Here is a 27,378-nt window from a genome sequence, read left to right as displayed (position 1 = left end):
ACCAATCCCAATACGTGTGATGGTTCAGGCAAGATGCCTTTGGAAGTCTTGCTAGATGCATGTTGTGAAGGGAGAACACAGTATCATACTTGGGCTAGGTTTTTAAGAATCATAGTATCATGCATAACAGGCCAACTGAATTTATAAGTGGAGATGCACTCTAATCAAGCAGTAATTAAATGTTTTATCTAGAAGACTAATTTTATCACTAACAAAATAAATTGCTTTATGCAAGAAAAAGGAACAGCAAACAACTCTGCAATATTTCAACAAAAAAATGAGATAATCTGAGGACCTGAAATTTCATTATCAGTAAGAGCAACAAGACCTGCATCACCTATGCACCTGCATCAGCACAACCTATGGGCCACCTTAATGGAAGTATCTTTCCTCTTTGAGACCAACTGCAAGATTAACACCTTAATACATAAGCTAGAATGTGTGCATTATAGCACACATGCTAGCATATGTGATTCAGCAGTGCCTACCCTTATCCTTTGAACAAAAAGCATCAACACAAGAAGGCTGTCAAATAACAGCAAGTAAAAAACAAGGGATAAATGTAATACATATAGACTGTGTTCACTTCATTTTTTATGCACTGTTATTTGACGATCATGAATAACCAACTAGCCTAAACTTCAGCTCTAGACAAGATCATTGGCTTTTTATTTCCATAGTTGGCGTTGTTTATTAGGCTGCTAGTTTAGTAGGCAGTGACCAAATCATCACAACTTAAGCAGCAACTTCTATGGAGAAAACTTTAACAAGTATTTTAGCTGTTAAAGGCAGTTCTCACAGTACTTCAATGACATATAAAAGAACAATGCTAATCACTCCAAGAACCACCCCACCTTCTCATCTTTAGAAGGAACTGACACATTGCATGTGGCTTACGTGCATATCTAAGGCTCCAGTCCAAAAGTTCCACCAGAAAACAGAACCTTCAACAACAAGACAAAGTGTAACATATTGATTTGATAGTAGATTGTTTTCTTAAATGTACTAATAAACAAAACCACTCAAAAGATACACAGCTCTGCCACTAAGTGCCATGCAATTAACATTAACATCAAAGTTGCACTCTCATTAGGATACCAGAAGTACAGTGAAGGGAAGCGTACACTGAAATGTGCGCAAAGGCTTTAGCCAGAACAGTGGCAAACTCCCTGGTGAATTCAGGTCCTTTCTTCTTGCTATTCTGGATGACATCATTCGCAAGATACATAAACGTCAGCTTCCGAGCTGGTTTGGCTGCAAAGGAAAAAATAAATGTGCAGACTTTAATGAGTGAGCGCTCAAACTACGCACTGCACAAGACTAGCTACCAGAGAGTGCATGAATAAAAATTAAAACACTAGCACAACAGCATTCTGCACCTTGCAACATTTGAAAAAGTAAATATCAGCCAGATACATGCAAATTTCACTTCAGTGTGATAAAATGCACCAGGGCAGCAGACACCTACATATCTCTTGCTGTGTTGCCTTAACCACTAAAAGGAATAAAAGCATAACACATAAAATTGCCAGTAAACATGGTATGATTGTGGACCATAGAATTGTCAACATGGATCAAGTTAAGCAAAAACATGCAAAAATGTAAAAATACAGTACCTAGAATAGAGCTTTTAGCATCTGCATCCACCTCATCTGAGCATGTGACACAAATAAAATATTTATAACCAGTTGCAAGTGAACATACTGACAGATGTTTTCAGACAGGCAAAGCTTGAATCTTCTCACGATAGAACACATAAAGGAGCAATGATACTACACACAAAGCCACATCATTACCACTTCTTTCAGAGTGACTGGCTCATGTACATGCATAAAAAATTTCAGCAAGATAACCTTTAGGTCACAAGTTGCTTTTATTCATTTACAAGACACGAGGGTACCCACACAAGCAAAAGTTTGGAGACCAATGGAGCTGCAGAAAAAAAAAAAAAGGTTTCTTCGCAGCCTGGCCATGCTGGCTGAAACCAAATGGTAGAGCCTATGCTAGTGTTTGACCACTCCAATGAATCGAAGCAATTCCACATTAGAGAACTGTTCTAGACGAAATTTGCATTTTCTGGTGACACTGTTGTCACCAAACTTTTGCTTATGGGTGTAGATACTAGACGAAGTTAGACCTCTGCATGCATTAAAGAAGGAATTACATTTTCAGGAACTGATGAGCAAAATGTGAACAAGGTGAATGCAGGAGCCAACGTTTCGACAAGTGGACTTGTCCTTGAAGAAGACAAGTCCACTTGTCGAAACATTGGCTCCTGCATTCACCTTGTTCACGTTTTGCTCATCGTCTCGAATTTCCATCTCCTGCATTCCCCGTCTTTTCTCTGGATTTTCAGAAACTGCCACACATATCCATATGCCTGACATGCTACTACAGGATGAAAAAAGAAAGGATAAACGAAAAGAAAGGAGAAAGAGGAAGAAAGGATATAGTAAAAAAAAGGGAAGGTTATGTGTGCGTGCGTACACAAACACGCACACACAAAGGCAACATTATCTTGGGGTCAGGAAGCACCGTGTGATTAAAGATATGTCAGGAGTGACATTTAAGGCATTCTTAAAGGCAGTCCTGCACATGTAGCATATTGGAATACCGCGCCAGTAATGTCAATGAAAATGACTTCAAAAATCAAGTGAAACAAATGCAACGCTGGCATGAACAATCATCACGCCTTTTGAGACCATGTGATAAAAGGCATCCCCTAAAAAGAAAGAGAGAAAAAAAAAACTTTACTAAGTGCCCATATTGTCATTCTGTGTCACACCAAAGAAAACACTAAAAATTCATTTCAATGGTGAACACAATGGCTGCTTTTTTTGCACCCTACTTTAATGTACTTAGATACAGTAGCAGGAAAGGTTGTAAGTGGCACCTACATGTACCTGGCACAAACTCTGTTTGGCAGCTTTATGTGCAGGGCTGATAGCATCTGTTAATAGTGCATTCGCTGTTTCTAAAACTCTGAACTACAAAACTTCTCACTTATTGCACTTTTACATGACATGGTTGCATGATAAAGTTGTTTTCCATTGAGCTCGTTCTTTGTAAATATCTGAACTGCTTCACTGTGTACAGGTGCATGGATGGATGGATGGACGGATACAACTTTGTTGAATGTTCAGCAAAGTCAATCTGGGCTTAGGTCTCTCATGGAAGAACGTCAAGGCCCTGCCTCAACATCGCCTCACGGGCTTGCTGGACTGCCCATGTGTGGATGCCGAGGTATCAGCTGCACAGAGCTGCAGCCCACCTCGACAACAGGGTCTCCAGAGTAGCTGCCATCCTTCTTCTATTTACATTGCACTCCCGCAACATGTGTTTGAGTGTTGCTGGCCCTTCCGGGCAGAATTTGCACGTGTCGTCCTGGTGTTTATCTGAGAAGGTACATTTCAGATAGAATGGTTAGGGAAGGTGTTCGTTTGGAGCTGTCTCCAGGCGACCGCCTGCCTCCTGTTCAATCTGGGACTCGGCAGTATATCCTCCTCGCGTTTAGATATGCTTCGGTTATTGTATCTAGTGAGCCTGTCCTGTTCTGTGCGAGGAGTGTTCGCTATCGTGCGAGAGGCATTGCCCTGTTCGGCGCTCATGCCTCACGCCGTCTGGTGCACCGTCTGATATAGGTTCAGGAGTGTGTCGTCTTCCGTGGTGACATGCGCGGGGAACTATACGATCGTTGAGCTTGCGGTTTCGGGTTATGGATTTCTGCTGCTAAGCATGAGGTTATGGATTTGATTCACAGTTGCAGCAGCCACATTTCAGTGGGAGGGAAATGCAAAAATACTTGTGCACTGTGCCTTTGATATACATTAAAAGAAATACCCAGATGGTCAAAATTAATCCCAAGCACCACACAACTGTATTCTTTGCCAACTGTGAAAATTTGGGACATTAAACCGCACAATTAAATTTTTAATTTACAATAACATATGCACCTGTACACAGCGAAGCAGTTCAGATAGTTACAAAAACGAGCTCAATGAAAAAAACATTATCACGCAACCATGTCAGCTCAGAAGTGCAATAAGTGATAACTTTTGTAGCTGGTAGTTTTAGAAACGTCAAACGCATGGTTAACAGATGCTATCGGCCCTGCACATGAAAGCAGCCAAGCAGTGTTTGTGTTAGGTACATGCAGGTGCCACTAACAGGATTTCCTGCACCTATATCTAAAACCAAGTTATGATTATATATCCAAGTACATTAAGGCAGGGCAACCAATCAAGTAACCTTTTGATTATTCAGATATAAAAACTGCAATTATCGTTAACCACGTAAATGGCTAATTCATGTAGGTGTGTGTACTTGTCTGGGAATGCTTTCTGCATTTCAGTAACCAATCTTTTACGACAGTATCACACCAAGTGCAGTTACCTTTTCTGGCAGTACGCTCAGAAAGAGAAACAGTGAAATTGAAAAAGAAAAAAAAAATTCATTCTGGGGTTTTATGCATTAAAACCACAATCTGATTATGAGGCACGCCGCAGTGCGGAACTCTGGATTAATTTTGACCGAACTGAGGTTCTTCAACGGGCACCTAAATCTAAGCCCAGGAGCATTTCTGCATTTCACTGCCACTAAAATGCAGCCGCTGCGGCCAGGATCGAACCTGCAACCTTCAGCTCAGTAGCGTACCATAGCCACTGGACTACCATGGCGAGTAGTGAAACTGCAAAATTCAATAATGAGAGCAATGAAAGAAATCAAATGTATTTCCGAACATTGCCTCCCAATAGCATAAACTTCATAACAGTATCAACAAGTGGCTGTTTGATTGTGGGGGGAAAATGGCAAGAGGAACAAGCAAAGAGCCACTGGCTGCAGTCTTTTCATTCTTTCAATGAGCTTAGTGTTTTAATTATGGAATTTGGTGTCCCTAAGCAACACCATGGCTATGAGAGATGCCATAATGAAGAGTTCCAGGTTAGTTTCAACCACCAGGGGTTCTCTAACATGCATCCAATGCACAGAAAACATGAATCTTGCATACTGCCCACATCAGAATTGACCTCACAGTGGACACGAGGGCTGCAATGTGGGCTTGTTCATAACGCAACTCAAATAGGTTTACCATAGCGCAATTAAAAGACAAATAAAAATCCATGCGTGTCTTCTTTTGTCCTGTCCTTTAGTCACACTACCGTAAACCTACTCACAGTGGAATCAACTGTGTTATGCATAGTGTGGTGGAGTTCTTTTTTTTTTGTACATATGTATATATATATATATTACACGCATGTCAGCATGACCAACTCAGACATCACAGAGATTTTATTCAGGCACTCAGACAACAGACATTTGATTTCTGCTGTCAAAATAATGCTGTCTGTGCTAAGAACGTAGGTAGCTGATTACAAGCCATCCATGCACTTTTAGTGTGTGTGTGTGTGTGTGTGTGTGTGTGTGTGTGTGTGTGTGTGTGTGTGTGTGTGTGTGTGTGTGTGTGTGTGTGTGTGTGTGTGTGTGTGTGTGTGTGTGTGTGTGTGTGTGCGTGTGTGTGTGCGCGTGCGTGCGTGTGTGTGTGTGTGTGTGCGTGCGTGCGTGCGTGCGCGCGCGCTTTCCGCAATCCTTCCCTTACAAGTACAACTTACAACTTAATCAGCAAACAAAAATGAGGCCATTTTGTAAGCTTTAGAGGAAATAAAAAAGAAAACTAGTATAGTGCCTACGGAACCCGGAACTGGGAAGTAAGTAGAATTATTCATTTCTACAGTGTATTTCTGCTACAGCAGGAATAAATCGAATGCAAATCACTCATTCTTTTTCCACAACAAATAAATAAGCTGAAATAGATGCCTGCTTCAGTGACTTTGACCTTTTCTGCTTGAAAGAACTGCTATGGTTATCGTGCTACCTGCAGATGTCAATGAATGAACAATCCACCTGCAGGCCATGGAACGTATTATGCAAGTCCACTTGGCACTGCTGCCAAAACAACCGAACTAATTCTGTCCAAATAACAACTTTAATGAAACATTAAATGTAATTGGGGCACTTCATGTGCAGCAGTTTTCTAAGCCCCTATAGATATCTTAAAGACAGCAGCGACTGAATTCACCACGGCAAATACAACGATAAAGTCCACGCGTTCTACACGGTGGCCGACCGCAGGACACGAAAGAGCGAGCCGCAGCGTTTTCACAATACCAATGTGCTACAGTACGCCAGTTACAGACGGTTAAACAGATCTAAGTCGTTCACACCCAGCACAACACACAATAATTTAAAAAGCCGTCTACCTTTCTTGAGTTCTCGTAGCCAGACGTGCACAATGGTCTTGTGGTGTTTTCGGTGATGAATAAGCCATAGAGACAACGTCTGGATACTCTGCTGCGAGTTGTTTAGCTCAGCTAGCTTCCGTTCCAATGCAGCCTCCGTGAAACCGGACATGTTGCGGTCTATATGATCAGCGCGAAGAACAACATATCCCAACAGAACTCGAAGCTGCCATTTTGTTCTATGCTGATGCCTCGTTAAGGCTTGCACAGCTAGCCACATAGGATATGCCTCCCGCACTTCCCAGATGGCGCTGAAAACGTGTCAATTATTAGCGCTCTTCACGCCATCTTTAATTCTTTATTACTTTTCGGTGGTACAAAACGCTGTACAAAACAAAGAGCAGCTCAAGCTAGAAATAAATTGCGTAGGTGGCCTAGAAGGTTCCTGTACTGTTCCTGTACAGAATTATGAAGCTATCATGTCTGTAGCTTGTGTGTAAGTCTTACCTTAAAAACTGTCCGACGCAATTTACTTTGAAAATTCAATTAGTTCAATACGGCACTTGCGCTTGGCGGAGGGCCTAGAATGATGATATATGCTACACTGGCTACACTTCCTACAATTAACCCATGGCCCTCAATCCCCAGCAGATGCGGAGCACGTGACCAAGGTGGCGGTCAGACCTGTAACGCAGCAGAGGCTGCTAAGAATCTGGACCCCGACAGGCCGCCAGTGGAAACTGACCCTGGCAACCTTTAACACTCGAACTCTGTCGAGTGAGGCTAGCTTAGCAGCAATCTTTCAGACATTGAAACTGGAACTATCATCAGGAACTATCAGACATTGTTTGGTATATCATTGGCCTTAGTGAGATTAGAACTGGTGAAGCTTTTACATTGCTGACCGAGGCCATGTCCTCTGCTTTAGTCTCCCAAATAAGAAGCAATACGGGGTAGGATTCATAATTCAGAAGGGCATAGCGGGCAACATTGACGAAATCTACAGCATTAATGAGAGGGTAGCAGTAGTCGTAATCAAACTTAATAAGAGGTGTAGAATTAAGGTAGTACAAGCCTACGCTCCGACATCCAGTCATGATGATGAAGTAGATCAGTTTTATGAAGATGTTGAATTAGCGATGAGAAAAAAACTTAGTGTACTGTAGTAACGGGCGACTACAATGCAAAAGTGGGGAAAAAGCAAGCTGGTGAACGAGCAATTGACAACTATGGCGTCGATTCTAGGAACGCTAGAAAGATGCTGGTAGAATTCGTAGAAAAGAAAAAGCTGCGAATAATGAACACCTTTTTCAGGAAGCGTAGCAACAGAAAGTGGATCTGGAAAAGCCCTAATGGTGAAATAAATGAAATTGATTTCATACTTTCTGCCGATCGCAGCATGTAGAAGTGATAGGTGGGGTAAAGTTCAGTGATCATAGGTTAGTGAGGACTAGGATTGACCTCAATCTGAAGGGAGAAAGATTAAAGTTGGTCATGAAAGAACAGGTCAATCTAGAGACAGTAAGGGTAAAAGCAAACAAATACGCAACCTTAGAACAGAGAGATGAAGATGACGTAGAGGTAATGAATGAAACCATAACTAGGCTGGCTTCAAAAGCAGCAATTGAAGTGGGAAGCAAGGCACCAAGGCAACCAGTAGGCAAGCTCTCCCAAGTAACAAAAGACCTAATAAAGAAACGACAAAGACTGAAAGTGTCCAACTCGAGAGATTAGACAGAATTCGTAGAACTATCAAAATTGATCAACAAGGTGAAAATAAGTGATATTCGAAATTATAACGTGAGAAAGACTGAAGAAGCCGTAAAAAATGGATGCAGCCTGAAATCAGTGAGAAGGAAACTTGGCATAGGACAAACAAAGATGTATGCACTGAAACATGAGCAGGGTAATATCAGCAATCTCGAAGGTATAGTAGAATTCTATACTGACCTGTATAGTACCCAGAGGAGTCGGAATGCTTCCATTCGAAGCAGTAATGAACAGGATACAGAAACTCCTAAAACTAGCAACGAGGTCAGAAGAGCTTTGCAAGACATGAAACGGGGAAGAGCGGCAGGAGAAGATGGAATAACATTCGATTTAATCAAAGATAGAGGAAATATCATGCTTTAAAAGCTTGCAGCCCTTTATATGCAGTGCTTCATGACTCTCAATGCAACAGAGAACAGGAAGAATGCCAACATTATACTAATCCACAAGAAGGGAGACGTTAAAGAATCAAAAAATTATAGGCCCATTAGGTTGCTTTCAGTATTGTATAAAAAATGTATTCACCAAGATAATTTGCAACAGAGTAAGGGCAACACTGGACTTTATCCAACCAAGGAAACAGGCAGGCTTCAGGAAGGGATACTCTACAATGGATTACATCCATGTCATTAATCAGGTTATCGAGAAATCTGCAGAGTACAATAAGCCTCTCTATATGGCTTTCATAGATTACGAAAAGGCATTTGATTAAGTAGAGATACCAGCAGTCATAGAGGCATTGTGTAATCAAGGAGTACAGACTCCTTACGTAAATACCCTGGAAAATATCTACAGAGATTCTATAGCTACCTTAATTCTACACAAGAAAAGTAGGAAGATACCCATAGAGAAAGGGGTCAGACAAGGTGACACAATCTCTTCAATGCTATTCGCTGGGTGCTTGGATGAAGTATTCTAGTTGTTAAACTGGGAAGGCTTATGAGTAAGGATCGACGACGAATGTCTCGGCAACCTTCGGTTTGCCGAGGACATTGTTCTATTCAGCAACACTGCAGACGAGTTAAAACAAATGATTGAGGACTTAACAGAGAAGATTAATATGCAGGAAAATATAATGATGGATAGCCGGGCAAGGGAACAAGAGTTCAGGATTGCCAGTCAGCTTCCAGAGTCTGTGAAGGAGTATGTTTACCTAGGTCTTAATCACAGGGAAACCTGATCATGAGAAGGAAATTCATAGAACAAAAATGGGTTGTATTGCATACGGCAGACATTGTCAGCTCCGGACTGGAAGCTTACCATTATCATTGAAAAGGAAGGTGTGCAATCAGTGAATTTTACTGGTGCTGAAATATTGGGCAGACACTTCTGAGACTGACAAAGTAGCTTGAGCACAAGTTAAGGACTGTGCAAAGAGCGATGGAACGAAGAATGATAGGCATAATGTTAAGAGACAGAAAGAGAGCGGTTTGGATCAGAGAGGGTATAGCCGATATTCTAATTGATATTAAGAGAAAGAAATGGAGCTGGGCAGGTCGTGTAATGCGCCGGTTAGATAACCGTTGGACCATTAGGGTTACAGAGTCGGTACCAAGAGAAGGAAAACACAATCGAGGACGACAGAAGGCTAGGTGGAGCGATGAAATTAGGAAATTTGCGGGTGCTAGTTGGAATCGGTTGGCGCAGGACAGGGGTAATATGAGATCGCAGGGAGAGGACTTCGTCCTGCAGTGGACATAAAATGGGCTGATGACACTTTAACATACGTGTGTGCGTGATGCTTCTTTATTGTATGTGTACGTCGCTTGTAGTGGTACTGCTTATCTAACGTACATCCATGGACTTTGACAGGGTGTAAAGAGGCAGATATTTTTTAAAGTATTTTTTTATTACTTCCTCTTTTGGCAGTCTTGAATCCTTTAAATTCGGACAAACAAGTTGCGTTATCCATGACTAAGTGCTCAATACCGCCCTTTCCTCTTATTCTACTACAATAATGCATTTGATTTGGGGGGGGGGGGGTCACACACGAAACCATTTTGTTCTGCCACCTCACTATTATTAGGCCATAGCCAGAAGCGACCAGAAGCATCTTATGGCTAGGCCTCAACTTCCTGCCAAAACTTGCTTGCAAAAGCAAGTTTCAAAGAAAAAAATATATATATATATATGTATATATTAGTTCACAGAGAAAGCTCCAACAATCAAGGGCAATTTCTCAGCCATATAGCATTCTTCACCCATTGCCAGAAGACAGTCAATGATCATTAAAAATAAGGAATTGGAGACAAAAACTAAGATCCATTGCACCAGCAGAGATCATAATTTACGTAACCTTTAATTTGACAAACAAAATTGCACAAATTTTTACTGACATTGGGGGCATGTTATAATTGCATAATTGAGGTCAGTCAGTACTTAAAGCATAAGTTCTTCTGTAAAAATTTGCCTTACACCAGTTTAAAGAAATAAGCTTGGAGTATGCAGCAAAATGCATTGCTATTCCAGTTCTCATGCTGCAGAAAAACAAAGTACACAAAACAAAACTGCTACAGCATTACATTCCATAGCATGTCTTTAGTTTATGCATCTCAAAACTAGAGCTATGCACAAATTTTTTTAGCAAAAGGTGTTACTTCGAGTAGTACTACCAAGTTCAATTCTGCAAAACATGCCCCTTAAAATTTTTGTTATCATTGAAATGAAAAAGAAAGAAGATGTAGTCACCCTATAAAGGTGACTGCTATTCCTATTAAATTGCATTAAGAATTATGCAAATTATGTCTGCCACCACTATAAAGCATCATCATCATCATCAGCCTGGTTACGCCCACTGCAGGGCAAAGGCCTCTCCCATACTTCTCCAACAACCCCGGTCATGTACTAATTGTGGCCATGCCATGCCTGCAAACTTCTTAATCTCATCCGCCCACCTAACTTTCTGCCGCCCCCTGCTACGCTTCAGTTACCTTGGAATCCAGTCCGTAACCCTTAATGACCATCGGTTATCTTCCCTCCTCATTACATGTCCTGCCCATGCCCATTCCTTTCTCTTGATTTCAACTAAGATGTGATTAACTTGCGTTTGTTCCCTCACCCAATCTGCTCTTTTCTTATCCCTTAACGTTACACCTATCATTCTTCTTTCCATAGCTCGTTGCGTCGTCCTCAATTTGAGTAGAACCCTGTTCGTAAGCCTCCAGGTTTCTGCCCCATAGGTGAGTACTGGTAAGACACAGCTATTATATACTTTTCTCTTGAGGAATAATGGCAACCTGCTGTTCATGATTTGAGAATGCCTGCCAAACGCACCCCAGCCCATTCTTATTCTTCTGATTATTTCAGTCTCATGATCCGGATCCGCCGTCACTACCTGTCCCAAGTAGATGTATTCCCTTACCACTTCCAGTGCCTTGCTACCTATCGTAAACTGCTGTTCTGTTCCGAGACTTCCAAACATTACTTTTGTTTTCTGCAGATTAATTTTTAGAGCCACCCTTCGGCTTTGCCTCTCCAGGTCAGTAAGCATGCATTGCAGTTGGTCCCCTGAGTTACTAAGCAAGGCAATATCATCAGCGAATCGCAAGTTACTAAGGTATTCTCCATTAACTTTTATCCCCAATTCTTCCCAATCCAGGTCTCTGAATACCTCCTGTAAACACTCTGTGAATAGCATTGGAGATATTGTATCTCCCTGCCTGACGCCTTTCTTTATTGGGATTTTGTTGCTTGCTTTATGAAGGACTACGGTGGCTGTGGAGCCGCTATAGATATCTTTCATTATTTTTACATACGGCTCGTCTACACCCCGATTCCGTAATGCCTCTATGACTGCTGAGGTTTCGACAAAATCAAACGCTTTCTCGTAATCAATGAAAGCTATATATAAGGGTTGGTTATATTCCGCACATTTCTCTATCACCTGATTGATAGTGTGAATATGATCTATTGTTGAGTAGCCTTTATGGAATCCTGCCTGGTCCTTTGCTTGACAGAAGTCTAAGGTGTTCCCGATTCTATTTGCGATTAACTTAGTAAGTAGTTTGTAGGCAACGGACAGTAAGCTGATCGGTCTATAAATAACGTTCTTCCAAGATTCCGGTACGCTCGAGGTCATGAGGCATTGCGTATACTGGGTGGCCAGTTTATCTAGAACAATCTGTCCACCATCCTTCAACAAATCTGTTACCTGATCCTCCCCAGCTGCCTTCCCCCTTTGCATATCTCCCAAGGCTTTCTATACTTCTTCCGGCGTTACTGTAAATATTGAACAGTAAAAATTTTGTCTCAAATTCAGTATCTCATCCAAGACAGTGATCACCAGAGATACAAGGTATATTCTATATACATAGAATAATGCAATTCCTTTTCCATTCCTGCACTTAGTGCCTTGCACACCTTCCTGTAAAAAAATACTACTTTGAATAACAACTTTTTCCGTTCAGAGGTCGGTGCCAAAACTTAAATGGATTCCAATTGCTTGTCTGGCAAACAACATCTGCACTTTCATTCCATTGTTTTTCCTTCAAAATAAACATGGCATTAGTAGTATTAGGAAAGGTTTTTCTAAAAAAAACAAGTCAGTATTTCTGCTTCGTATCACATACAGTCGGTGCCAAACATTTATAGGGTGTGAATTTCGGAAAAACTTAAAATTTCCTTCCATGCAGTTTGTGTTCATAGCCAGTGAAAACATACAATGCTAAATTTTTCGCATATACTAGTGCAGGCTGAAATTTCAAATACTAGGTCACATTTCCAGGCTGCAAAATATTCAGCTTTTCCTCTGAGTACATCATCTGTATGCTTTTGATTCCAACTGGAAAATGCAATGTATGCAATTCGTTCTTGAACAGCCTGGTGAGCTTTGCATTGTCGAAGAGCTACATCCAAAGCCAATGTGGTGTATTTTCGAATTTTCACTACTGAAAGAAGAAAAAAAAAAAGAAAGGGCAGGAAAATAAAAGCTATTTATGCAGCAACAAATGATTGTTTAAAAAATATGTCTTTATTTCCAAACACCATTTTAGCCACCTGAAGAATGTGCCCACATTCACACACACACATATACAACAGCTGAAAATATGGTTAAATATCACTTCTCCCAAGAAATAAAGAATGCAACCACAGCATTCACAATTGCACATGTTGACTACGGTGACACAGTGACTGCTGCACAGCTACAATTACAATAATTTTTTGCGCGAAATAAGTGTTTAAAGTTCATGAGTAAATGAAAATGTTACTTTACAATGCTATTCATTCAATGCTACTCAATGAAATAAAACAGATCTGAAACTTATTTGAAACTTGGTCACTGCTGTAGCCGGAGCGACAATGTCACCAATACAGAGAGTTGCGAGATTGAAGTCACTTGTATGTGGCATGCAAACATGACGGGACTAACATGATGCAATGCCTTGGTCATACTGGCGGGAACACGAAAGCACTTGTCTGCATACTATCAGCATAGCTTAACAGATGAGCAGTGCACATATGGCCAAGAATATACATACACCTTGCAAGCATCACATCACCACAGCACTTGCATGCTGGTGGCTGCGTGCTTTTTCTCTCATGGAATCTGCCTGGACACTACATGCAAGTGGAAACACACAAAATAACATGCAAGTGTAGCCAATTTTCACAAATCTCAATATAAACAAACAGGAAAATGAAAGCTGCCACTATGACACTATTAAACTCCCGCCCCCCCCCCCCTCCTTTTTCGCAAATTTTACTGCAAGTAAATGAAGGTGCATAGGCAAAAAAAAAAAAAAACTTCCATTATGACTAATGTTCATTTGAGTTTGGGTCAATAAGATATACACCTGCACACAGCTTCCACATGACATACAGCATGAGGCAGATGAGCAAAGGAGATGAGCAAAGGAGATGAGCAAAGGAGATGGTGCCTACAGCTTGCGTGATGTAATGCACGTAATGGGAATGAATCAACACCAAACATGCTTGCACTGCACTTATACACTGCAAATCATTAGGCAATGCTGATAGTATGCAAAGCCATGCCCACTTGTGTTCCTTCCAGCAATGATAAACATAGGATAACTGGCCAAAACAAACTATGGCATGCACTACATCACAGAACGGGCATCGTAGTGCTGCTTGGTTACAGGTTAGGTCAAATGCAATGGCCATAGCAGCTTATAACACAGTCTGAACTCCCACAGTCATACTACAGACTGTCGAGAAATTGAGGAGAATGTGAGTCACTGCGTGGGTCTTTGATAAAGAGCTGCATTTCTGGCCAACTGTAGAATGTGGCTTCTACAAAATAGTGCTGATAATATCGAAAAATACAAACTTGTTATCTCATGCAGATCACTAGCCTACAAGCTAACGCAGAGCTTGGAGCACTTTCCATGGGCTCATTTTTTGCTCACGGCACCAAGAAATTAATTACATTTGGTAATTAACCTTTGGCTTTGCCAAACAAATTTTACCAAATCTCCCTGACAATGTACATAAACCTTGAATGTGCAGCCGCAATCAGAATATAGAACTAGCAACAGGAGATTAAAACATTTCTCATTTCACTTTGACCAAGCCTATGTGGTTGCAATCCTACACGCAGCAAATCATGCAAGCAGGGCCAGCAGACCTTTTGTATGCCTTTGGCCACAAGGACAAGAATGCAGGAAACAACTCTATTTTCAACAGTAATCTACTTCCACAGCAGGCATTTGACCATACTGTTCCACAGAGAATATATCAACATGCTTGAACCACAGTAAGACACAAGATGAACACAAATAACAGTGTCATTAAGGCATATGCCACACTTGTTTTCAAAGTTGTGCCTGCCCTCGTTACTACAAACACCACATTAACGAACTTTTCAGATTAACAAACTTTTCAGAAATCTCCTGCTGACTTCTTATATATCCAATGTAAAAATATTTCAGCACTACCATCTTCAGAATACCGAACTTTTCAGAATAACTATCGTTATTGAGTTTACCTGTGATGTTAACAACGCCTCAGTACTACGAACTAATATGTGTATCCTTCACGGTAGCCGAAACAGTAGGCTAGCAGACGACAAGGCGCAGAGGGGACGTCGCGGCACATGGGTTCAGAAAACCCAAGACAGTGCCCGAGGTAAAAAAAAAATATGCGGGCGAGCGGAGGTGACGACGCATCAGTTTTTGCGAGCGCATACTCCGCCCAGCAAAATGCTGCCTAGCAATGGAGGTGCGCCTCTTCCTTCTTTCTGACCATGCCTCTTTCTTTTGCGTTTCGCAGTAGCTTGTAGCTCGGCCACCCGGCTGCGCCTGGACGGCGTCCAGGTCCCATGGAGCATGGCATTTACCTACCTGGGGCTGCGTGTTGACCATCGGCTGACCTGGCTGCTAGCTGCCAAGGCCCTGTACGCTCAGACACTTCAGGTCCGCAAGGCAATCTCACAGCCTCTTGCCCGTGAACAGGGCTGCACCACTAGGTGGGCCCTACTGCTCTTTGAAGCTGCAGCCACTTCACGGCTGCTGTATGCCCTCCCTCTGGTGGAACTGCCCCCACCCCATCTTCGGAAGCTGGAGCTGCAGCATCGGTCAGCAGTCTGGCTCTGCCTTGGCATTCCTCGAACCTCTCAAGTGGCCGCCACTCTTGCCGAGGCAGGTGCCTGGCCCCTGTCACTACTCTTCCTGCAACAGGGGCTACGACGCATTGATCGCCTGCACCATGCAGCAGACGGTCAAGCCCTCCTGACTCGCCTATGCTTCCGGCCTGCATCACACTTGGGATGGCTGTGCGACTTCTAAGAAGAAGTCGTAGGGGACAAGCAAATGCTGTACAGCCACCCCCACCACAGAGACCACCAGTCCCCACCACGACAGAGCATGTGCCCAGCATGTGCCCTGCAGCAGACGGCTGCCTCTCTCCTCCATGAGAGACTTGGGGACCACCTGCACATCTTTGTCGATGGATCCACGATGCCGGACACGGGCTCATCCACAGCAGCCCGTGTTGCACCCGCTCTACGAAAGGGCAAGCTGTGCCGTCTTCAGGGACATGCAAGCTCTACCGCAGCAGAGGTAGCAGGTCTCCACCTTGCTGTGGACTTACTGGCAGAGGAGTTGCCAGCGACCCTGACAGCCATCTTCTGCAACTCCAAGGCAGCTCTGCTCTGCCTGCAGAGACTTGAAAGGGCTAGCCTTGGAGTCGCACTGCTCTCTTTGAGACTGTAGGCCCTGCAAGAGTCAGGGTGCACACTATCCCTGCACTGGTTATTGGCACACGTGTGGATCCCGGGAATGAGGAGGCAGACACTCTTGCAAAAAGTGCCAACCACTCCACTGTCCCCTTCAGCCCTGCTGCAACGGCTGCGGATTTCACGAGGCACAGGCTGCACTGGCACATCATCGCCTACCAGCTGGACAAACGGGTATCTCTGGGCTGGCCTCCACGACCTATTCCACAGCACAGCCTCCCACGCAGGGATACCTCGCTGCTGCTTCCTTCCTGCTACTTCCTTTTCCCTAGTTGCAACCAGCTACCAGCCTTCCTCAGTGTCGTCGAGTACCTCCACTCATCAGGGCTCTTGGCGAGACTGTAGGACATTTCTGTAAAGACAGATAGCCTAACAGCTACCCCACCACCCCGGGTCTCCTGATCCGCCCCAACCTAGCTTCTGCTGGACCACCTCTTGTGGTCTGTCACCGGCCCACCCCTTCAATCAAACCCAGTGGGCCCTCCCTGCCGGTCTGCTCCATTGCTGCCATGGCGACATTATCTTCCACCCTCCTACCTTTTATCTCCTTTACTCCCATCTCCCCCGCCCCGCTGGCACTGAGCCATGCTCCCGCAAGGGTTGCAGAAGATAGTGCCAGCCTTTCCTCCTTTCTCCCGCAAGAACCGCTTCTCTTTCTGCGGCCATACTAGCTACGCCTGAAATGTAAGCTTCATACTCGCGGGGATGCCACACGGTCGCACTTTGCACTTTTCAGTCAGTGTCGTTTACGCGCGCTTGCGCTTTGACATGGTTGTCCGCCTCGAGTGAGACAGTTGAGGTGTGCACGGCAATAAACGTGAAAAACAAACAAAAAGCAAGAAATATTGCTCTATGGAGGCGACATGAAGCTACCTATTTGTCGGTAGTTTGCTTGGCATCAACGTCTGTTTTGCGCACGTCACTCTTACTATATGGTGCTTCGCTGGTGCGTGGCGGCGGAATCTATAGAAAACAGCAGCAGTGCGTGCCGAGAGCCAACAGCGAGGTTTTCGTGGATAGCTCATATGGCAACAACTTATGAACTGATGGGCTGATGGGAGGTATGGTTAATTGTGGGGCTTTCACTGTAACAATATCAAAATAATGAACAATTTACTGCAGTCCCGTGAAGTTCATTATATCGAGACTTGACTTAATATTTTTTCTACCCAGGGTAGGCAGAAATAAGGTGAATTTGCATGGTATCACTAGACATGCATCAAGGAATGTTGACAAGTCCAACTGCAAGTGTTGATTCTTGTGGCAGTGAGCAGAACATGTTTGATGTATTGAGACTTCTCCAGAAGCATTAACTTTTAAGTTTCACATTGAAAGTCCCACTAAAAACCTGGAACAATGTTTACAGCCCTAGTTTTGTATTCCTTTGTTGCCCTTAAATTTATGTCACGCTGGGGTTACAAGGTCGAAACTTATCAATTTGCCAAAATTTACAATCTCTTCACCAGATGAAAAGAAGGGAGGCAAAAACACTGATTTTGCACCAACACCAGACACACACAACCATACACCGTACATCGCATTTTGATAAAGAACTCCAGAGCCGTTATCAGGAACGTCTGCAAATGGGAAGCTTTCCTAACCCACTCAGTGTGCATTGCTAAAAACAAAGCTAGTGTTTTAAGGCAAGTGCAAATAAACCCACAGATGGAACCTCTAACTGCACACTAGGCAAGAACATTTTGTGTTCTGCAGTCACTAAGACTTGAAATATGGAATACTCAACAAACCAACAATTGAGCATATATTCCCCAGACGAGCATCACAGCCACCAAAAAGGAAATAGGTAAGCACATTGTGGTGCCCACAACAGTCATGATCCCATTCATTAGAGAGAGTTCGTTTGGCCCATATGCATAAGAAAAAGAGAGTGAGGGAGGGGATGCTGCTAGAATGCTTGTTTCCACCACATATACAGCATTATACATGCCTAAGGTCTTTCATATAGTACTGATGTCTCTAGCACACTGGATACATTTAGACATTCATACAATTTATAAACAAAATCAAGCTTTTTCTTAGTTTGCATTAGAAAATGCTGAGAAATCCAAAGATGGCAACAAAATATAGTAAAAGTAGTATCTATAATCGTGTACGTCAGGAAGTATTGTCTAAAATTATTAAAAATGAAGTGCCTTATCCCACTGCATCAGATTTAGCTACGAAAATTCAGTGCACCACCATAGAGAATTTTTCCTGAAACAATGACTATACTAAAACACTGTTAGGTGACTCTTCAATAGGACTGTCCAATGCAAGAATGGCTTCTCTAAATGAAATCCAAAACACAAATGCCTCTAATTTTTTTTTTCGAAATGTTTTTTTAATTATAGGGTTTTACATGCCAAAATCGTGATCTGATTATGAGGCATACTGTAGTGAGGGACTCCGGATTTATTTTGACCACCTGGGGTTCTTTAACATGCACCTAAATGAAATTGTCTAGTCCAGCTCTTGCTCCTCGAGTTAAAATTTTATATTTACACTATCCAACCTTATGAAGCACTATTTAGAGCACCTTATCTTTTGCTAGATGATCCTCATAAGCTATTGTGCATTACACACAGGGCCAGGACCCGAAGTAAAAATCTGTTTTTAAAAGCACCAACAAAACAAGGATACTGCCACAAATGCAAAGAATTTAATGACTCAACCTTAAAATAAAATCAACTGTACATTTACAACAAAAAAGCAGGGAACAGCCAACAGGACATTTGACATCTCTTACAAGGAAGCTGCAGGAGAATATCCTGTATGTTGGTCAGTGTGGTGCAGTGGCTGAAAGCCAGACAATGACTACATTGTCGAAAGATGGCTAGGAGCCACTAAATTGGCGCTTTCATCCTTCATCTTGTGCTTCTCTGCATTCGACATGGGTCAAACCTGGTCCTTAGCTGTTGCTTCTTTGGGAATGCAGGGAGCCGCTCTCACTCTCCCCTCTTATCCTGTGGGGTACTCAATGATCTCTGCTTTCAGAGCCATAGTCATGGTGTACTATCGTGAGCAATATGAACAGGAACATGCAAACACGTAGCAAATAGCCTCGAACCCGATGTGGGGCAATTCGCGGCGGCTGCTGTCGGAAACAAAGTGGAAAGGGTGCCGCAGTTCCGCTAACTGTTTGCACTCCCACCTCACTAATGTTGCTACGAAATTGCGCGTCACAGGCCGCTAGCAATGATATGAGTTCGTATCAGAGTGCGCAGCCACATCCAATGACCCATCAGGCTACATAAATACCGAGGGATCGGCCGTGACATGGCCTGCCACGATACACAGGATTTGCTTATGTCTAGGTGGTGTTGGCTGAGCATTGAGACACCTGTCTAATTATTTTTTACATAGAATATGCTTACAAAGTAGACCACGGCTGTACGTGCCAAGCAGTAATCTGTGTTTCAGCGCCTAATGATGTCACGAGTGCCTTTGCATAAGGGGGAAGAAGTTGTAGGATTGTCAAAGAAAGGTTACATGCAGTGCAACATTGCTGCCTTGACAGGCCGCCAGTTGAAGACCATCAACAGGGTAGTCCAAGTATACCATTAAGGGTGCATTAAGGTGCTACCACACGCATTAAGGGTGCTACCACACAAGAGGCGACACCGCGCCACTTCGATGGACCAAGACCTACAAATTGTTGCTGCACTCAATGAGAAGCCATTTCCAAGTGCGAAGGACGTGCGCAGTAGTCTTGACCTGGCAAATATAAGTGACAGCACGTTACGGCAAGATTAAGGGAATCCGCAGTCCAAAGTCGCATCACCGCTCAGAAGCCCCCTCTCACAGCTGCTAACAAAACTGCTCGCCTGAAGTTCGCTGTCAATCACTGCAGTTGGAGGGTGGCGGATTGGAAATGTGTAATCTTCTCCGACAAATCTACTTTCTCGAGCCACTGGCACCAGCAGAAAAAGAGTAGTGCATGGAGAACACACATTTCTGTCCATAGAACATCAAGGAGGTGGCCGCAAGTGGATGCACGTCAGTAAACGTATGGGCAGCTATTTCAAGCGACGGCCTAAGTTTCTTTGCAAGAATCTCTGGGAGATTTACGAGTATGGCGTATTACACACTGCTGAAGCACAAGATGATCCCATATGCATTGAACGGTCCACACCCATATGGGTACTATCTATTTCAACAGGACTTGTCTCCTATGCATACAGCAAAGGTCGTGACACGTCTTTTAGATGAACAAGGGGTAATGCACCTTGAGTGGTGTGGGAAGGGTGCAGGCACAAGCATAACACAGCACGTTTGTATGAAGGCTAACCTTTTCATGCTCTCCTTGGACTTGGTGACTGCTGATGAACTGTGGGAAGCTATACAAGAAGAGTGGAAACATCTTCAAGGTGACACAGCCTTGGTCGAGGCTCTCTAAGGGTCTCTGCCAGAAAGAATGGAGGCCATCATTCAAGCCGGCAGAGCCGTGATTTATTAGCCCACCAAACACAAAAAAAGGGGCAAACTAATGCCGATATAATGGGGTACTTTTGTTTACGTGCATTCAAAGTTCATTGCCATGTTGCAAGCACCCAATAAAGACTTTTCAACCGACTTCTGCATGCAGCTTCTCTCTGTTCACGAGAAACAGGATACAGCAAAATAATTATAAAAAACACTACTGCTTTTCCCTGTGCATGAATGCTATTACAGGCGCTATAGTATCAAGCCGGTATCACTGCCAGATGTTCCGTGCATGTCATAGAGAGAAAGAGGGATTTTACGCAGAACTATAAGCAATACATTGCCATGCTCTGTGTGCTGTAACCGCCTTATCACTAGCGGCCGGTGAAACGCAATCAGCTGTAGTTTCGTAGCAACACTAGCGAGACGGGAGTGCAAACAGTTAGCGGATGAGCGCCTTCCTTTCTCTTCTGTTTTCGACAGCGCCATCCGCGTATCACGCTAACTCTGTTTCAAGGCTGTTTGCTGTGCGTTCACGTGTTCCCGCTCATACTGCTCAAGGTAGTACATGTCAGCGGTGTGTTTTGCCCTGTGACCACCACCTACCAATTTTGATTACACATCCTGCCACATGGCCGAAGCCATGGTGCACTTCGTGCACATTTTAAGTTTCCAGATGGTGTGAATACAATAGAACCTCATTGTCTTGAAGTTTTCGGGGCTGAGAAAATTTTGCACTATAGCTGCACTTCACGATTTTGCCATTTTGTAACAATGATAAAAATTTTCTAAGCACAATTGGTTGATTCTTGGTGAAAAGAGCAAAAATTTGCTCTTTGACACAGATTCAGAGGCTGCTATCACCACACATATGGACACTATCACCATTTCTCTATCAAGAAAGCAGTGATAAGAACTTGGAACAGCTAGTACACGCACGAATTGTCATCGTGACTGAAACATTGTGCCAAAACCATGGTGAGTGTGACCACACTTTATTTTCTATGACAAAACTATTCATGTCATTCTGGATATAGTGAAGACATGTATTTTTTCATTTATACATCTGTTTCCCTACAACAGCGATCTTCACTATATCATGACCAAACATACATGGACACCTATGGGAGTTAATCGAGACTAGTGTTTCTCTTCATGAGCAGTTAGTTCATTATATGCAGGTTTATTATAACGGCATTCTACTGTGCCTGTTGCAGCCTTGAGTAATTGAAAGCTATCTGTTCAAGAAAAGGTAATTATTTTGCATTGGTACTCGTTTAATATGCAGTGCTAGAGCATTGCACATAACGTTTTTGCATTCCATACCCATCAAAAGTTTAACCCACAACCACTTTTCAGCAGCAGAAGGCAATATCAACTGAGCCACATGGCAGGCATATTTGACAACCATAAAAAGAAGTGCAACACTTCTGTGCAGCTGTGATGTCAAACGTGGCAATAATAAATCTGAAGTAAGCTACATGTACTGCTTTACATGTATTCATGTCTGCCAAAAGCACAATGAAATGGTATGCCATAAGCAAAATAGCATGTTCCCATGAATTGAAAAATAGCGGGATGCTTTCCCCTTACCATTCCTAATTGTCAATAGCACTCTAATATTTCACAGCCAAAAATGTTAAAGCTAGAACAACTTTTGCACTGCCACTATTTGCAATTAAAAATTGTCACATATAGGAAGCAAAAGGTATGAAAGCCATCACATTCTCTGACATAGCACTATTAACACCTCACATTGCAGTCCTAATATATGAAGAAATTAAGACAGAGCGCTTCACATATTTAACTGCTTTACGACTGAATTCATCCGAGTTGTACATTTGCTTTTTCTTTTTCCCTGCTGAGCTACATGCTTGCACACCTTCCCCAGCACATTGCTTGCATCTGTGACCAAACCATTGAGTGCTACATATCAGAAGCTGCATAATAATAACAAAAGAAAGCCGTACGACTTTTTGTGACAGCAACACCATATGTTGATCTTAACATGTGAAGTCATTGCCACTGAGGCATTGTGGACCTAAAACACTTTACCATGAAACCGGCAAGCGTGAACAATGTCGCCTGCTAAATATACGACTGAGTATATGTACATGCGCCCCCACCCAGCAAGTGTTATCGGACATGAAATGCCCAGCTGCTGAGAAGGTACAGATGGGAATATGGAAGGGGATGGGTACTGTGAAAAGGCTTGGCATACACTGATGCAGATCCTTGGGCACACCTGTGGTGGTAGTACTCCAGTCACCTGGGCTAGCACCAATGATCCAAGCACTAGACATCACTTTAATGCAGCCACACAATTTTTTTTTATTTTTTTTAGAACATGCTAAATATCAACATCACTGAAGACTGTCATTTAGTAAAATCTAAGAAATAAAATCTGCCTAGGGCCTGCCAATGACAGATGAGCAAATACATAATACTAGATACAGTATATCACGTAAAATGAGTAAATAGGCATCACTTAAAACAATATCACGGAGGCTCTCACACAGTCAAAGTAGCCATATACTTTGAAAGATGTGAACATACACAGACTAGCTTGCGCATTCATGATGCCCCTAACAGAGTATATGTATACAATGAAATTCCATTGTGCTTCTTTTACTTCAGAGCATTACCTAAGGCCTGACATTAGCCCAAGTGGCTACATTATACAAGAACCACAAAACAGAGAGTAATACAATAAAGGATGATTTCTTCATCCATGACTTTCTGTTGCACTTTTTAAGCACCCACAGCACGAGTTGTAAGACCTGTGGTTCAGTTCCCAGTCAATCAAACTGGACCTTCTACTAGAAGTAAGAATACAGGCGAACCATCTTTGGCACTGTGCAGAGCTGAACGTCCGCAGCCTGCCCATGACCCGAAGCAGCGTCCATTATAGACATGGTGAGTACTTGGCCGAAGACAAACATGCCCAGTGCCACGCACAGCACTGCTGTTGCCAGTTTCCACTTAGTCTTGGCAAAATAGTACGACCTGTCCAGTTTGATGGAGACAAACAACAGGCACAAACCTAGGTAAAAAGAAAAAGTAGGAAACCATTTGAGTACGGGAATGAAAAGCAATGCAATGCAACACTTAATGACCAAACTAGTAAAACAAACTAAGAATTTCCACCAAAAAACGCAACTGCACATTTTTGTATATCTGCATGTTCATGCTGCGGTGCCACAAAAGATTGAAAAGCCTCAAGGGTCATGTTTTTCCTCTAAAACAACTGTCTAAATTCCACTGTGTAGCATTTTACTCTGCACTTGCTGAACTGCACCAGAGATGACTCCGAGTCACATTTACAGTTACATATTCTTTGATCAATCAAGAAGTTTCGCTTTAGCTATGATAAGCAAGGGCACTTTCGCATAGGTTTTCATCTACATAAATAAAATGAAGGTTTACATATTAGAGACTAAAAAAAGAACACTGGAAATCTGTTTCATACATTGTGGATATCAATGAAGCCCTCAAGCAGTTTTCCAATTGTCTGTCAGATTTTGTTTTCATATGAACATCACAGAAATAGAGCAATATAGAGTGATTTGGAACTTCATATTGCTTTATGGGTCTATCATGTTCCCCTTGTTTTCAGCAGTACAGACGTTATGCAAAAAACAGCAAAATCTAGCAAATGATACATGCAGACATAAAAGCTTTGCCTATAACATCTGCAATCTCATTCTTACACCATCTAGAACGGCATAGCACATCACAGTTTTAGTTTCAGGTGGCCATTTTGTCTTACTTTCCCAAAAGTTGTTTCACATGGATCTTTATAGATATTATGCCAAATGTTCATAAACCTGCCAAACCTGCCCTACAAATGGCTATTTCTTTCAGCTTCAACTTGCACTTGTAGGTGAAACCGTGGTCCTCTTGGAACAAAACAGTAACCCGTGTATTCAGAAATGCACCTTAACCTGAATCCCATGCTCGATTTGGTCGAGTTCAGCTCGAGATAATGCCCGATATGAATTTTCCAAGGATCTTATTGCCTTTCCTTGGGTGCGTTCACAGCAGGTGTTATCTTGAGCCAGACATCAAGTGAAGCATAGGCTTTAAGTTAAAGGACATCTCTGAATATGGGGTAAAGCACACTAACACTTTTTATACGACTATTTTACAATGTTAATATTCCTTGAACTGTGGCCCATGGGCATTAAGGAGTCCTAGAGAGCAATGAAGACTAGAGGGATCGAACTAGGGGCATGCAGTTGATAAATTTTGTTCAAATGAGCAAGCAAGACATCTGGCAAAAGGCTTGCTATCACATATCTGCATAAAGTTGTATTCTCCATCGAAAATGACAAACAGGGTTGATGTCAAGCTGGGCTTGCTTCTTGGACTGTTCTTAGCCTTCATACTTTCCCATTTCACCTGCAGATTTCTGCGCAAATAAGCTGCCAAACCCAGTGGCCAGCTTTGGCCCCCTTTGGAGCGTACAAAATGGCAGCCACAAGCCTTTCTCGCACATCTCCCTTCAAAGTAATGTATTTTTATACATATAACCTGCACCGAATTAAAGAAAACTGAACAGCAAAATAGGGATGTGGGTTGTACGTGAATTTCACCTAGAGATGTGGCCTCACAGCAGTGGGCTGCACATTGCCGTGAAGCCACAGCTCTAGGCAAGGTTCCCTGCCATTTAAAGTTTCCTTACACCTTAGGGAACTCCACGCTTTCCCCACCCCTGCATGTTGATCACAATTTGAGCTTGTGAAGTGCGTTTCACATGATCATACATCACTCATTCTCGCGGTCCCTCGGTCGTTAAGAAGCACTTCGCGATATGGCAGGGAGCCAAATCATCGTTGGAATTTTCGGCTCGGTTGGATTTGCTCAGTCGCCATCGCCCACGCAAGGACTGCTCCATCCGCGCCGCCATTCTCTGACGTATGAATGCTAGTTGCTAAGTGATCCAATTCACATCACATGTCAAGTGACCGATTCATTCGTGATCACGTGGTCGCGGGATCGAATCCCGGCCACGGCGGCCACATTTCGATGGGGGCGAAATGCGAAAACACCCGTGTGCTTAGATTTAGGTGCACGTTCAAGAACCCCAGGTGGTAAAAATTTCCGGAGTCCTCCACTACGGCGTGCCTCATAATCAGAAAGTGGTTTTGGCACGTAAAACCCCAAATATTATATATATCCGTGATCACGTCCGTCATGTGAATCCAGCCACTGCCTCCTTTACTAGATGCCTGCTACATAGCTCATTTTCCCATTGAAGCGAAGTTTCCTGTGTTCAGCGCAGAGACTGCGCTCGTGATCGACAGTACTTCCTGTTGCGGCAGAAATGACAACTATGAGGTTGGTGCAGGTGTGGCCAATGTCTAGGCGAGCGACCACAGGTTCTGCCTCCACGATTGCTACAGACATTGTTATAATCTCGAAGGCAGTGGCATGGGACTTGAGCTTGGAGCGGTAGCTGCACCCAACATTCGCAGCCGACAGTGGTGAAGAGGACGAAAGAGGAGAGGGGCCGGAACCAGCTTCATTGCTCACGCAGCAGGCATCTTTTACAGTAGTTACAGCATTTTACAGTAGTCACTGGCCGAAGATACGAGGACAAGGTGTTCATCTGCGAATGGAGAATTTGCAAGTTTTGAGCATTGTGTTGTATGCAGTTATTTTTGCCAGTTATATGCACATATTTTTTCTCCAGACTGTTGTAATTGGGGGTGCGGGTTATACGCGGTGGTGGCTTATAGCCGTAAAAATATGGTATGTTCCAGGGTGCCCAGTGGCACACACACCGAGCACATGGCTGTGTTGTCGACAATGGCTGCAAGCAGCCGAAGCAGCTCACGCAAACCTGCCTGAAGCGAAGCTGTGAAAAATGGCAGGTGCACGCCATTAGGTGCCTGTTTTGCTATAAGGGTGGTGTGCCAGCCGATATCACTCTTCACACCGTGCTACTGATCAAGCTGGGAGACTTTTCATCTTCACTTGACTGCGCCACTAATGCACTGACAACTTCCTTTGAAGCAAGCACACAGACGCTGTTGCAAAGCACCACCAAATCGATACTTCACTTGACTGCACCACTAATGCACGACAACTTCCTTTGAAGCAAGCACACAGACCCTGTTGCAAAGCACCATCAAATCTATACTATCGCTCTCAGGGGCAGTTCAAACACTTTCGGCCTTTCCAAAACATCCGCACCCTATTGTAAAGTTGTTCATCCCGACCCACAACAGATGGGGTGACCTGCTCAGTGCCAGAGGTTATTTTGATTCTTTCTTGACCATCTTTGGCACTGTGCTCGGGGTCCGGATGATCAGCCGGTGCTCGGATGTGTCATCTCTGTTGCACTTACTGACATGGCAGCTAGATGGTAATCGCGTTCTGGCCACTGTGCAGCAACCCTCAAGAAGTTCTGTGCAGCCCTTCCTGCACAAGTTCTCACTTGACTGTAAGAGTACGATGCGGGGTGAGCTTAAGCTCTGCATACAGGCTCCTGATAAGTCTCTCCAGGAGTGCTTCATGGAAGGGAATACATTTCCTCTATTGCGGAGCCCAGAGCCTCCAACGAGGAAGGAGCACATTGAATGAGTGATCAGGCAATGACATCAGACCTTTTCAGTTTACTAAAATTTAGAGGAATTAGCCACTGAGGCACAGCACATTCAAGGTGACATTCTGACTGCACGTGGCTATTGCTCACTGCCACCTGCCAGCGAGGTCCTTGCACCACAATGTGCATGGGGAAGGACCATGCCCTTT

At 43.3% G+C, this 27,378-nt stretch overlaps 2 protein-coding genes across 7 annotated transcripts in view; both read right to left on the bottom strand.

Moving 5' to 3' along the window:
• LOC142559431 (regulation of nuclear pre-mRNA domain-containing protein 1B) overlaps window positions 1-6,496 on the bottom strand; it is a 58,558-nt gene extending 52,062 nt beyond the window's left edge. Inside the window, exons 1-3 of one of the 3 annotated variants that reach the window (XM_075671030.1) lie at window positions 6,258-6,476; window positions 2,703-2,722; window positions 1,125-1,254 (exon numbers count right to left, since the gene is read on the bottom strand). In XM_075671030.1, the coding sequence (XP_075527145.1) occupies window positions 1,125-1,254; window positions 2,703-2,722; window positions 6,258-6,325 (218 nt within the window). In that variant the 5' untranslated portion in view covers window positions 6,326-6,476. Of the gene's footprint in view, window positions 1-1,124; window positions 1,255-1,616; window positions 2,212-2,702; window positions 2,723-6,257 lie in introns of those variants that run through there. The other 2 variants (XM_075671026.1, XM_075671035.1) reach the window with 2 other exon arrangements.
• A 12,338-nt stretch (window positions 6,497-18,834) lies between these two features.
• The window catches only part of LOC142559365 (sodium-coupled neutral amino acid transporter 7-like), a 46,505-nt gene continuing 37,961 nt past the window's right edge, over window positions 18,835-27,378 (bottom strand). For all 4 annotated transcript variants that reach the window (XM_075670974.1, XM_075670976.1, XM_075670982.1 and 1 more), the window contains one exon: window positions 18,835-23,662. In XM_075670974.1, the coding sequence (XP_075527089.1) occupies window positions 23,439-23,662 (224 nt within the window). In that variant the 3' untranslated portion in view covers window positions 18,835-23,438. The remainder of the gene's footprint in view (window positions 23,663-27,378) is intronic.

The sequence above is a fragment of the Dermacentor variabilis genome, chromosome 1 (genome assembly GCF_050947875.1).
Source record: "Dermacentor variabilis isolate Ectoservices chromosome 1, ASM5094787v1, whole genome shotgun sequence".
Lineage (NCBI taxonomy): Eukaryota > Metazoa > Arthropoda > Arachnida > Ixodida > Ixodidae > Dermacentor > Dermacentor variabilis.
The sequence above is the reverse complement of the archived record's forward strand: the minus strand, read 5'-3'. Positions and strand labels throughout refer to the sequence as shown.